Source organism: Musca autumnalis, unplaced genomic scaffold (genome assembly GCF_047663935.1).
Source record: "Musca autumnalis isolate F117 unplaced genomic scaffold, ASM4766393v1 scaffold_4, whole genome shotgun sequence".
Taxonomy (NCBI): domain Eukaryota; kingdom Metazoa; phylum Arthropoda; class Insecta; order Diptera; family Muscidae; genus Musca; species Musca autumnalis.
The window spans coordinates 116,762,599-116,775,539 of NW_027411977.1; the positions used below are offsets into that span (position 1 = coordinate 116,762,599).

The window sequence follows — 12,941 nt, forward strand, 5'->3', positions numbered from 1 at the left end:
CCCAAAAGTTCAACAATTGTGTCGATCTGTCCGTAGATGAAAGTTTTAATTCACATGGGCTGAGGGTATATTTCTCCGACTGATACTTTTTTACTTGTTTTTCATTTATATTTTCGGCCGAATTCATGTATTTGACTCACTAAACACAAAGTTATACAGGCAATTTGAAGAAATTTGGAAAATGTAAGGCAATTTAGTCTAGAAAAAATTTCGCGAAATTCCGCTCCGCCCGACTTTAATGCTTTGTTTTTGTTAACTGTGGTGGTACCCGAAGTCGACTCCATATTAGTAGGTGTAAAATTTGGACCAAATCTGTTATTCCATTCCCATATGAAAGCCAGGAGAATGGATTGAGGCACAGACAGCTGTTTATGGCTAAATCAACTTTACTTGTTCAAAAACGGTAAACAGCGATTCTGAATCACTGTGCTACAAATCAAAATTGGTTCTGACAGTATATCGCGAAGAATAAACGTGCAGGAGGTCATGTATACTCGTAGAGTTTGAGATAAGAAGAAAAACAAGTTTGGCCATAATATGATTGCATGATATAAGTATGCAATTCAATAACAAATTCGCCTCTCCTTAAACAAGAATCACACTGGGCAAATTAGTGTTACTACTCTGCTTATCTATAGCACCAATGAATTTTATGTAATTTTTTCATCGGAATTGCAAAATGTCATCTATAATTATTTTATGTGAAATTGTGGTAAGATTATTACCCACACTACTGCACCATTGATTCAACATTAGATATACCAGCAGCGTATATTGTACACTTAGTAGACAACTATAGTGTTGTCTTGATAGTATATCTATTATCTGCTAAATTGTTTGCTTGAAAATTTAATTGTATCTCATCGCTGCTAAGGAAAAAAGTACACCGAGAGCGAGAAAAACAATGAAACTGACAAAAAAACTGAATGAAAAACAAATAAAATGTCGCTGCTCTGGCTTTAGCAGCAGATATAGATCTTATGTTGTTGATTTTTTACTGTTCCTAATGTCACAGCTGTCGTTGTTTGTGTTTTCCTACCTGTGAATGCGATCTGATATGAACAACTAAAGAAAGATGCGACGATGGTGACTGCAGCAGCTGTTGCCGCCGCTCTACTACAGTACTACCAAAACTGGCGCAGCAGATTTGCGTTAAGGCAAAACAACAAACAACGTTAGATGATGGCCTTTGAAAAGCCACACGGACAACTAGTTTTTTAGTCTTTTACGTGTTTTTATGTGGAAAACGTATAACGACGGTGACATCCAAAGCAAGCAACGACAAAAAACTCGCCTATGATACGACCGACCAAACGTGCACATTTTGTAGTCTGTGCTGCTGCTGCTTCATTCGTTTGACTTTATGTGAAGCTACTACGGCTGCACCACCTAACAAGAGGAGAACAGTGTAATTTCTCTAATTGGTTAAATTAGCAATAAAGTCGCAAACGAATTCCAAAACAAGTTTGAAAAACGAGAAGTTTCATAAAACAACTTCAATTAAAGGCAAATAAATAAAAAAACAAGAGCGACAAGTGCCTGAGAAAAGAAAGTGGAAAAGAATAATTTGTTTAATTTTTGAAGTGAGGTGAAGTGAAGTGAGTGAATTGAGTTTAAAAAACAATTTGTCATCTGATAAGGGAGCAGATAAAACATAGGGGAATTTCAATATCAACTGAAGCGTTATCACCCACAAGCGTAGCAGCGTTACAAGAAAAATGTAAGATTGTTTTTGTTTTTGTGTTACATTTATTTTTGGAAACTGTTCTGCATAATGGGCGGATTCATCATGCCTACAAGTGACATTTTAAACTGTCATGGGGATACAGGGACTCACACCCAAAAAAAGTTGGATTTTTTTACTAAAGGGTTTTTTTTTAGCTTTCAATTGATGTTTTGACATGGACTCAAACTGCACCCTTGTGACAAACATATTCGCAAACTTTACTTTTTTAACTTCTTCTATTGTATAATTAAATTTTGAAAATTCATACACCACTTTTTAACTGCAGCTGCAGTTAAAATGTAGAATAGGTAGGGTTTCTTCAGGATTTCGTTTGTACAGCACCAAACCAGGCGATCCCACATTGCACGATATTCAGTTGTTATACACTATACCATAGAATGAAGGGTAAATTAAGTTAGTTTTAGTTAGTTTAGACATTTGCGACTCTATAAAGCATATATAGGAATTTTGAGTGAAATCGGATATTCTTTCAAAAAGTCATTTTTGATTTCTTAGCGTCGAGATTTTTTTTTGCGAGAAAACCTAAAATTTTATTTGAAGATGATATTTTTGAGACTTTTTAAGCATTTTTTATCAAATAATTTTTTTTCTCTGAAACGTATAGTTACAATCGGGCCTCCATTTTAAAGTCCCGAAATTTTGAAGGGTAATATAGGTGTTCAAGTTCCTGACTATATATATTTATTTCGCATATTTAAATCCCATATTTAAATTGTTCATTAAAAGTCGAAAATTACAAAAAAATCGATTTTTTAATTGCTTGAGTTTTAGGCCAACTGCGTGGAAAAGCATAAGTCAAATGAAGCTTTATGAGCATGGAATGACAGATAACAGACAATACTATAACAAAATGCAAAAAAAAAACACAAAAATGCGCGTAAACATCCAAGTTTTACGGCAATTTTTGCAACCATTTTTGTGGCGTTTAAACGACCAGTGGCCTTAAGTGGGTTAATATTCATCCGAATAGAAACAAATCTTTTTTTTTGTTTTATCAGCTGTTTAATATTTATACCATCAGCCTTTAGGTTACAAAGGGTATATGAAGAAAAGAAAAAATTTTTTAGTTTTCCATAAAAAAAAATTAAAAATTTTTTTTAAGCTACATGAAAGATTTTTGGTACATAGATTGGGAAAAAATCCCATTCTTAAATCTGTTCGAGATACTAATTTTGGTTGTTGCGCGCAAAAGTTATGGCGGTTTCAATTCTGATAAAAAGAAAAAATCTTTAAAAGACTCTAATCATTATATTGAGAAACTCTCTTAATTAGGGGCTCCCTGCGTAATATATGATTACTGAGGCCCCATAACATTAGTGAAAAAGTTTTAAATTTTTGCGGAAATTGAGAAAGAGTTTAAAAAATTGGTACTTTGCAACTTGTTTTAATAAAATTTAACCTGTTTATGCATCTAAAACTATATAAAAATATATTCGTAATCTATACATCGCGAAGATTCAAATGAAACCAAAACTATACAAATCCGTTTAGTGGTTTTCATATTATAGCAAAAACAAAAAAAATATATTGAGGAAATTTATAAAATTTTTGTAAGAGAAAATATTTATTAAAATTTATTTTGTGAGTTAGTTGAACAAAATGTAGGAAAAATAGGTCGGAGTTATTCTTCTATTTTAGTTTAATTTCACGCAAAAAATCAAATTTTTTATTCTAATCACTTCTCGAATACACACTAACATCTAGCGGAAAATATGGGTATCGTTCAAATAAATGTTGGGTTCCTTTTAATAGGGTATGCTCTTGAAATAAAACTGTATCGGGTAATGTTTATTTTGAGATGCGTGTAAATCGCGAAATCCTCAAAACCACTTGATGCGCATGCGGTTTACCAACACAGCGAATTCTTCTCTTTTAATTTGTACACATTTGCTAGGATTTACTTTGGCCGCTAAGATGTAGCATCGTCTGCAGTTTAGTGTGCAACAAACTGTATAACGCTTATAATTTGCACAAAGTGCATACACTTTTTATGCGCATCCGATTTCACTATCAACCGTGAAAAAATACATCGATCTAAACATATTTCAATAAAATCCATCAAGAACCGTGGATGTAGCATCACACAGTATTTTTTGGATAAATCGGATACAGCTCCCATGCCACTAAATTTTTCAAACCGCTGTTTTCGCACAAACGCGAGTGATGATTCACTTTCTTCATTGAAATAGAAACGATCCACATAAAACGCGAAGTAGTCAGCGATATTTTGAAAAACATTTTTCGCAAATTTTTCAATTTTTGCAGTAGCCATTTCCGCCGTTCTAGTAGATGGATTTTTAAAAAAAATATCGCGGGGTACCAGCACACTCAAAACGATATTGTAAATACTGTACCCAAAAAATAGGTTTTTTAGAAAAAATATCGCACTAAATTTTGGCCTTTGGCAGAGATTACTCTGCTGCTGTGTGGGCTACATACTCAATATACATATCAGATTATGCGAAATCGCGAGTTCTTTAATCCTATAATTGGTTTTTCGAAATATCCGAATGCGCGTCCCAGTTACATAAAAAATAAAAAAACACTTGAAATCCGGCTTCAAAATGTCAGCATCCATAAAAGGTGGATGTAGTGGAAATTTTGGAAAGTGATACATTAGAAGTGTAATCTTCATTTTGTATTCTCCTACTTTTACTTTGGACAGATGTCCGTCATTTGAATGGTTTAATCAGAAATCGAATAGCAATGTAAAAAACCTGTTTAGCTTCAACGTGTTTTTACCTATGTTTTTTCCTTTACGCGGTCGTAACTACCACGTAAATTAAATTTTTTTGCTAAATTTTCGAGCTTTGTACAAAAACATCTAAATTAATCCAGCAATAGTCATAGTTACTGGTAAACTACAATAGTTCGCGTATTATAATAGTGCAAACCTTGGCTTCATGGAAACTAAAAAATTTTGACTTTTCCTCATATACACTTTGATACGATTAAAAATGTGGCTCATCGAAATAACGGTTTTACCTCAAGTATGTTTGGACGAAATTCTTTCATACATTTTGAAGTCGACTTAGCCATGTCCGTCTGTCCGGCTGGCTAGTGCACACGATAACTCTCGAACGGATCAACCAATTCGAACCAAATTTTGAACTTAGTAATATTTTGTCCAAACTTAGTTTAAGGAAGGTCTTTCCACTCCTTCCGGTATCTCCCCCACAACAGTTCAAAATTTTGCTGTAAAATGGTGTGAACGATTACTCTCGAAACTTCGCCATTCGTATTATTCTTTCCAGATATATTGGAACCCATATGGACTATATCGGTCCACCCCTTCGGGTACTTCCCATACAAAATTCGGATAAAGTGAAGTTTAATAGCTCCTCTCGGATCGTTCTCATTTTTTTGTAAGTTGTCCGTGCGGCTCCCTTTACGACGGTACATTTTTCTTCTTGCTCATGTCCATACCTCCTGAGATATTGGCCCAAAAGCTCCAAAAAACCCTGACGGCACCAATCAAAATGGCAAATCCGCAAGATAACTCTCGCAGGCAGTTTCTGATTGGTGCAGACTTTGCACATCGTACTATTTCATCCAGTTATGTATCAAGTTGGAATATGTACTATGTCGGTCCACTCCTTCGTGTACCTCCTTACGAAAAATTAAGTTTAAGATCTCTCACATCGTTTTGATTCTTTTTTCAGTAGGATGTTTTAGCGACCTCATTTACAACGGTACAATTTTTTCTGAGCCTGAGGTAATGACCCAAAAGCTCCAAAACCCTGCCGGCATATACTAAAATGGTTATTGTGCAAGATAACTCTAAAACGAATTTAATACTTCGAGTCCACGGTACAATTATTGTTGTGAAGGCAGTAGTTAACAACTCTCTAATACATCGCAAAAGCATTGGAACGCTTTTACAAGCAGTTTTGGTCTTGAGAAGGTGCAAACCTTTCGGAAAATGTCGATAAATGGCACTGTGCCACAAAAGTTGACCAGAAAAATATTCAAGCGTTCTAATGAAAAATTCCATCGTGTTGGGATCCATGAAGAAAGACAATGCCTTTAGTTCGTTTGGGTCACTTCGTTTTATTTTTTATAACGATAAAAGTAGTGAAAATCTGGGTTTCTTATATTTTCAAATTTAAACGGGCATATTTTATTTTTTCCACAACGGATTTCTTTTGATCCTTCTTCCTTTTAAAGAGGTGAATAATATCTTTTGAATAAGCTATTATTGTTTTAAATCGATTAACAAATCGCTAGGTTATAGTGGTTTAAGTCTGAAAAAGCCCACAAGAAACCTATAACCGAATTTCTCATAATTTTTAAAAATATAATGTTTTTTGTTACGTTCAATATTTATTTTGAAAATTGTGAGAAATTCAGTTAGTCCCAATTTACATTAGGCGAGTTTACTTGCGGCAATCGTCAGTTTGTAGGTGAGAGAGGGGGCTGAGAGGCAAAGAGTTACCATCTGCCTCACCTCTCTCTCCAACAAACTGACAATTGCCGCAAGTAAACTCGCCTAATGTAAATTGGGACTTACAGTTTTTTTGTGGGCTTTTTCAGACTTAAACCACTATAACTTAGCGATTTGTTAACCGATTTAAAACAATAATAGCTTATTCAAAAATATTATTCACCCCTTTAAACAGAAGAAGGATCAAAAGAAATCCGTTGTGGAAAAAATAAGATATGCCCGTTTAAATTTGAAAATATAAAAAAACCCAGATTTTCACCACTTTTACAGTTATAAAAAAATAAAACGAAGTGACCCAAACGAAAGTGTTCTGAAGAAACGTCCCCATATGTGGCGTCATATTATGTGAGGCAGTTCGTTCGGAATTGAAGAATCTTCCATTGATATGATGGAGGTCTTCCCGTTTTATCTTCGGAGATATTAATAAAAATAGATTTTATTCTGAATCATATTTTTTTAGGAAATAGAAATAAGTTTACAAAATTTCTTTTGGAATTTGACACTAGTATTACTGGAGAATCAAAACAGCTGACACTTAATTCTACCTTTATATTACTGTACCATGCTTCGAGTCCTTCATGAAGAAGTTTGGTTACTAAAAATGTTTGGTATATGTCAGTGATTTTGTAGAGCCCCACAATACGGTACCTACAGATTTTAAAGCAAACTCTTAATTCAAAATCGATATATTTTATACACGGCATAATTATTGTGTTTGGTTTTTTTTTTTTTGACTGATACTTTCTTATTTTTAAAATTAATTTTTATCAATGTTTGTACTCTTGCGCTAAAATATTGTTGTTGTTTGTTGCAGGCAGGTCATGTTTGACGTTTTCAAGTATTTTGGAGTTTTCACAGATATTTCTGTTGGGGCATTTTGAACTAAACTTTTAACTTGATTTTGCCTATTAAAAGTGAACTAATAAAGTGACTTCTAATACTGCCCTTAGTATGTGGAAGATAGTTCAATATTAAAACAAGCATTTGGAAGCCTTAATACCAAATTATAGCTAATTCGTTGTGAAAATGTAGCTAATACCGTAAAAATACCTGAAATAGGGCGGTACCGTTATATATCAGGTGGAGAAGTTTTTTGACCACTTCGAACCTTATATACCAAATTATAACTACTTCAGTCTAAAAATTTAGCTAAAATCCTCAAAAGTAACCAAAATCGCGAAGTGCCGTTATATGGGAGCTACACGAAAAAACGGAGCTACATATGGCGACAACTATATATCCCATATTCAAATTTAATCTGTCTATTAAAAAATTATGCTACACCTTTCCTAGGATGCATATCCAACATGTTGACAAAAATACAAAAACGATCCCAGACGAGTCCTTAAACTACACTCTTTTCAAACATTGTGTGGGAGATACCCGAAAAAGTGGTCCGATCTAGTTAAAATTCGGACATAATTCGAGGTTGCAAGACGTTTGGACCGAATCGGTGTCTCCCTTAGAAGGTTGACTTACGTACTAAACAGTTTAGATGGTGCCGGCAGCGTTTTTTTTTATTTTTGGGTCATTATCTCAGGAATTAAGAACTTGTCCCCGAAAAAAATTGTGCCGTCATATCAGGGTCCGCAAGAAGAACTTTTCGAAAAAAAAAAATCAAAACTAGATTCACTTTGGCAGTTTTGTTGAGATGTGTATTATTTTATTGTTTTAAAATAATTCATCGGTTACGTTTATCCTTGAGTTCTGGTCGTCATAAAATTGGGGAAGAGTTCTTTGTTTCAATACAAAGAACTAAGAGAACTGATGATTCCAAGTGGCGTTGGACGAAACTAGTATTCTTTGCCTTTCCCGAAATTAAATAAATTTAACTACATCCCACTTTAAATAAAACTTGTTGTTTAAAAAATTTAAAAACAACAAAACCCGAGATTAGGCTGAATTATTTTACAACAATAAAATTCAAAACTATCCGAAGCGAGCTGTTAAAACGCAGTTTTCCCAAATTTGGTGTGGGAGTTACCCATAGGACGGGACCGATATAGTCCATATGCCAACCTGATACATGACTAGATAATACGATGTGCAAAGTTTGGACCAATCGTATACTCCCTGCGGGAGTTATCTTGCGGATTTGTAATCTGTTATCTCAGGAAGTATGCACCTCCCCCCGAAAACAATTGTAACATCAAAAAGAGGGCCGAAGGTCAACCTGCTAAAGAAAATTTCACAATCAAAATGATAATTTTTCCAATTTTGTGTGGGAGGTATATAGTCTATATTCGAACCCGATCTATGCCTGGAAGTAATATTACCATATGCAAAGTTATGACCAATTAGGTTACTCCCTTCGAGAGTTATCGTACGCCCAATTTTAGGGAAAAAATTTTTTAACTTTTGTGGGAGAGGTACCCTAAGGAGTGGACCCATTTTCGAACTTAAACTAAATTTGGAAAAAATATTACGAATGCCAAATTTTGGACCCGATTGGACGCTCCAAACGAGAGTTATCATGCGCACGAACCAGGCAGACAGACGGTCTGATATGTGTCTAAAAACGAATCCTACAAAAATTTGTGAAAATCGGGCCAGAATTTAATACTAGCTATATTATTATTACCTGTAATTAGCAATATATTCATATTGGAGCAAAATCAAAATCTGCCCCGATTTTCACTGATTTCACGATTTTTGTAGGATTCGTTTTTTAGACACAACAATGAACTGGTAAAGCTTTTTCATCGATTGGAAAATAATTGTAGCCTGTAGAGCGATTTTCTGAAAATTCGCCTTTGTCCCCTATACAGACGTTATGGGAATAAAGACCAGTCAGATGGCATGTGCTATCGTTAACCGATCATCATAAATTCTGGTAGACATCGTTTTTCTAGCCACAATAATGAACTGGTAACGTTTTTTGTCTATTGGACCATAAACGTGGCCGCCATTAGAGCAGTTTCGTGAAAATGGACCTTTGGTCCCATACAAATTACTATGGAAACAAAGATCTCTCTGGTGGCAAAAATAGGGGGTAGGCGTTTCAAAAAACAATTTTGAAATTTCTTGGGCAGCCCTAGGTTATATACACTTTGATATGACCAAAATTGAGCTTCATCGAAATAATGGTTTAGACCCCATGTATGTTTGGACGAAATCTGTTTCAGGCAATTTCGGGCAATGTTTCGATTTAGACATGCCCGCATGATAACTCCCGAATGGATTAACCGGTTATGTCCATACGTTGCACTTCGTAATATTTGTACAAGATATAGATCAATTTTAAATTTGGACTTTATCGGTCCACTCCACACAAGTTTTCGGAAAAATGCAATTTAATACCTGCTCTAAAACCGTTTTGATTTTTTGCAGCGCTTGTATTCTCTGCCCCATTATGACAGTCCAAGGTTTTTTCAGGGGCAAGTCCATACTTCCTGAGAAAATATACCGAAAGCTGTAAAAAACCTCTATTGTACCGTCTGTAGTGGCTGGAACACACGCTAATACCCCGGTTACAATTAACTGGATTAATCCTGTGGGTTTGGATTTCAAATGTCAATTCCATAGCGCAAACGTCAAATAAATCCTCTCTAAGTGGGTTAACCCGGCAAAAAACCGTACTGTAGGTCTCGAACTGATTAGCTGATTCGATTCCAATTTAGTTTAAGTTCGAAGAAGACATGCCCGCATGATAACTCCCGAATGGATTAACCGGTTGTGTCCATACGTAGCACTTCGTAATATTTCTACAAGATATAGATCAATTTTAAATTTGGACTTTATCGGTCCACTCCACACAAGTTTTCGAAAAAATGCAGTTTAATACCTGCTCTAAAACCGTTTTGATTTTTTGCAGCGCTTGTATTCGCTGCCCCCATTATGACAATCCAAGGTTTTTTCAGGGGCAATTCCATACTTCCTGAGAAAATATACCGAAAGCTGTAAAAAACCTCTATTGTACCGTCTGTAGTGGCTGGAACACACGCTAATACCCCGGTTACACTTAACCGGATTAACCCAGTGGGTTTGGATTTCAAATGTCAATTCCATAGCGCAAACGTCAAATAAATCCTCTCGAAGTGGGTTAACCCGGCAAAAAACCGTACTGTAGGTCTCGAACTAATTAGCTGATTCGATTCCAATTTAGTTTAAGTTCGAAGTTGGTCCACTCCTTCGGGTACTTCCCCCAAAAAGTTCAAAGTTCCCTTGAACGGACCTACCGATTTGGTCTAAACTGAAACTTCCGGTACCAATATTTAAAAAATATCACTAAATTTGGTTCAAACATTGGATCTCCTAATATTTTGTCCAAATTTAGTTTAACTTCTAAAATGAAAAGTTCAACCTTTGTGTCAAAGTGCAGTTTAGGATCTGTCCGAAGATCCTTTCAAAAATTATTTTGATGCTACTCCTTGTGGTCCTGTTTATAGCGATATTATGTTTTTCGTTGGCAAGTCCATGTTTCCTGACATAGTAGTATATTCGATATGAAGCGCGCCCTCCAGTCATTTCAGTGGGTCATTGTATAACTTACAGCTCTTGTAAGTTATACAATGACCCACTGAAATGACTGGAGGGCGCGCTTCATATCGAATAGAAATAACTACCAAAATAAAACCCACATCCAAAATGGACTATGTCGATCCATACTTTCATGTACCTCCTACGCAACACTTTTGAGCTTCAATCCATATATTTCTGTTTTCCTTATAATAAGTATTTAATTATTTTAGTGATAAGTTAATTTGCAACTAAAACAAGTAAGAACGGTGTTAAGTTCGGCCGGGCCGAACTTGTTATACCCTCCACCACGAGTTGTATTGAAGTAAAATGGAATAATTAGTTTCCTTTCGTGTATGAAGAAGACTTAACACTAAATTTCAGCAATTTCGGTAAAACAATGTGAGGCACCATTCTATGAGGGCTATTTCAAAACGTCGATCTATACCGACAAATTTCTGACGGAAAGTTTTTAGGCTCAAAGAACACTAAATACCAAATTTCCTATATTTCGGTAAGAGAATCAAGAAGTACGCTTCTATGGGGATATAGGAAGACGTGGACCTATACTGATAATACTCTTCTGGAATATTTTATAACGCTTGGAAGACGAAATAACGAATTTCAGTCATTTCGGTTGGATATTGACGTCACAATCTTCAGTATTACGAAAATCCGGAGGTACCGTTCTATGGGGGCTATATGAAGGCATGGACCAATACCGACAAAGTTCTCGGGGAAAGTTGTATACCACCAACGTAGACTAAGTACCAAATTTCAGCCATTTCGGTGTGATAATGAAGCTAAAACCTTTAAAATACCGAAAATCGGGAGGTACCGTTCTATGGGGGCTATATGAAGGTGTAGACAGATACCAACAACATTCTGGGGGAAAGTTGTATACCCCTAAAGAAGACTACGTACCAAATTTCAGCCAGTTTTGGTAGGATAATGAAGCTAAAACCTTAAAAATACCAAAAATCGGGAGGTACCGTTCTATGGGGGCTATATGAAGGTGTGGACCGATACCGACAAAATTCTGGTGGAAAGTTTTATACCCCTAAAGAAGACTACGTACCAAATTTCAGCCATTTTGGTAGGATAATGAAGCTAAAACCTTAAAAATACCCAAAATCGGGAGGTACGGTTCTATGGGGGCTATATGAAGGCATGGACCGATACCGACAAAGTTCTGGGGGAAAGTTTTATACCACCAACGTAGACTAAGTACCAAATTTCAGCCATTTCGGTGTGATAATGAAGCTAAAACCTTTAAAATACCGAAAATCGGGAGGTACCGTTCTATGGGGGCTATATGAAGGTGTGGAGCGATACCGACAAAATTCTGGGGGAAAGTTTTATACCCCTAATGAAGACTATGTACCAAATTTCAGCCATTTTGGTAGGATAATGAAGCTAAAACCTTAAAAATACCGAAAATCGGGAGGTACCGTTCTATGGGGGCTATATCAAAACGTGGGCCGATATATCCCATTTTCAATACCAACCATCCTGCAAGTATTAAAAACTTCTGTACCAAATTTTGACTCTCTATCTTTAAAATTGCGAGCTGTATCTTGATTTCAACAGACAGACAGACGGACGGACGGACGGACAGACGGACATGGTCCAATCGACATAGAATTTTATGCTGATCAATAATATATATACTTTATAGGGTCTCCGACGAATATTTCGATGTGTTACAAACGGAATGACAAATTTAATTATACCCTCCATATGGTGGAGGGTATAATAAGTAAATAACACATAGACCTAATCTTAATAACATAAACCTTTCTCTTCTTCTTTCAGGTATGTTGAAAAATTAATAATTATATTGGAAAGTATTGGTAAGGTTTTCAATAATGAAATTTAAAAAATATGATTTGAACTTCCTGAGAAAATGGGTTTTTACCCTTACGGACACCATGTGTAGTGACTATAGTGAACATTTAAAAAACAATACCATTTTTATACCCTCAGCCTTTAGGCTAGATAGGGTATATGGTAAAAACCAAAAATTCTTTGCAATTCCATTTGAAAAAAAATTAAATTTTTTGCAAGCACATCTACAATTTTTGGTATAGAGGTTAAGGAAAAAATCTGTTCGCGTTCACAAAATTAGACGATGCGAGCCAAAGTTATAGCGGTTTTTATTCTCATATAAAGAAAAATATTTAAACATATTTTATTTGTTGTTATGAGAATGCATAAATCGTTAACAGCATTCCATATCTATTCGTAGATGTTTAAATATTTATTAAATATTATTATTATTTTCGCGGAAAA

At 35.3% G+C, this 12,941-nt stretch overlaps 1 protein-coding gene across 15 annotated transcripts in view; it reads left to right on the top strand.

The window, feature by feature from the left end:
• Positions 1-12,941, top strand: part of LOC141403343 (uncharacterized) — a 564,369-nt gene that overhangs the window by 138,585 nt on the left and 412,843 nt on the right. For 2 of the 15 annotated variants that reach the window (XM_073985616.1, XM_073985618.1), the window contains exon 1: positions 961-1,720. The exons of the other annotated variants lie outside the window; for them this stretch is intronic. In XM_073985616.1, the coding sequence (XP_073841717.1) occupies positions 1,719-1,720 (2 nt within the window). In that variant the 5' untranslated portion in view covers positions 961-1,718. Of the gene's footprint in view, positions 1-960; positions 1,721-12,941 lie in introns of those variants that run through there. 15 annotated transcript variants of the gene reach the window in all.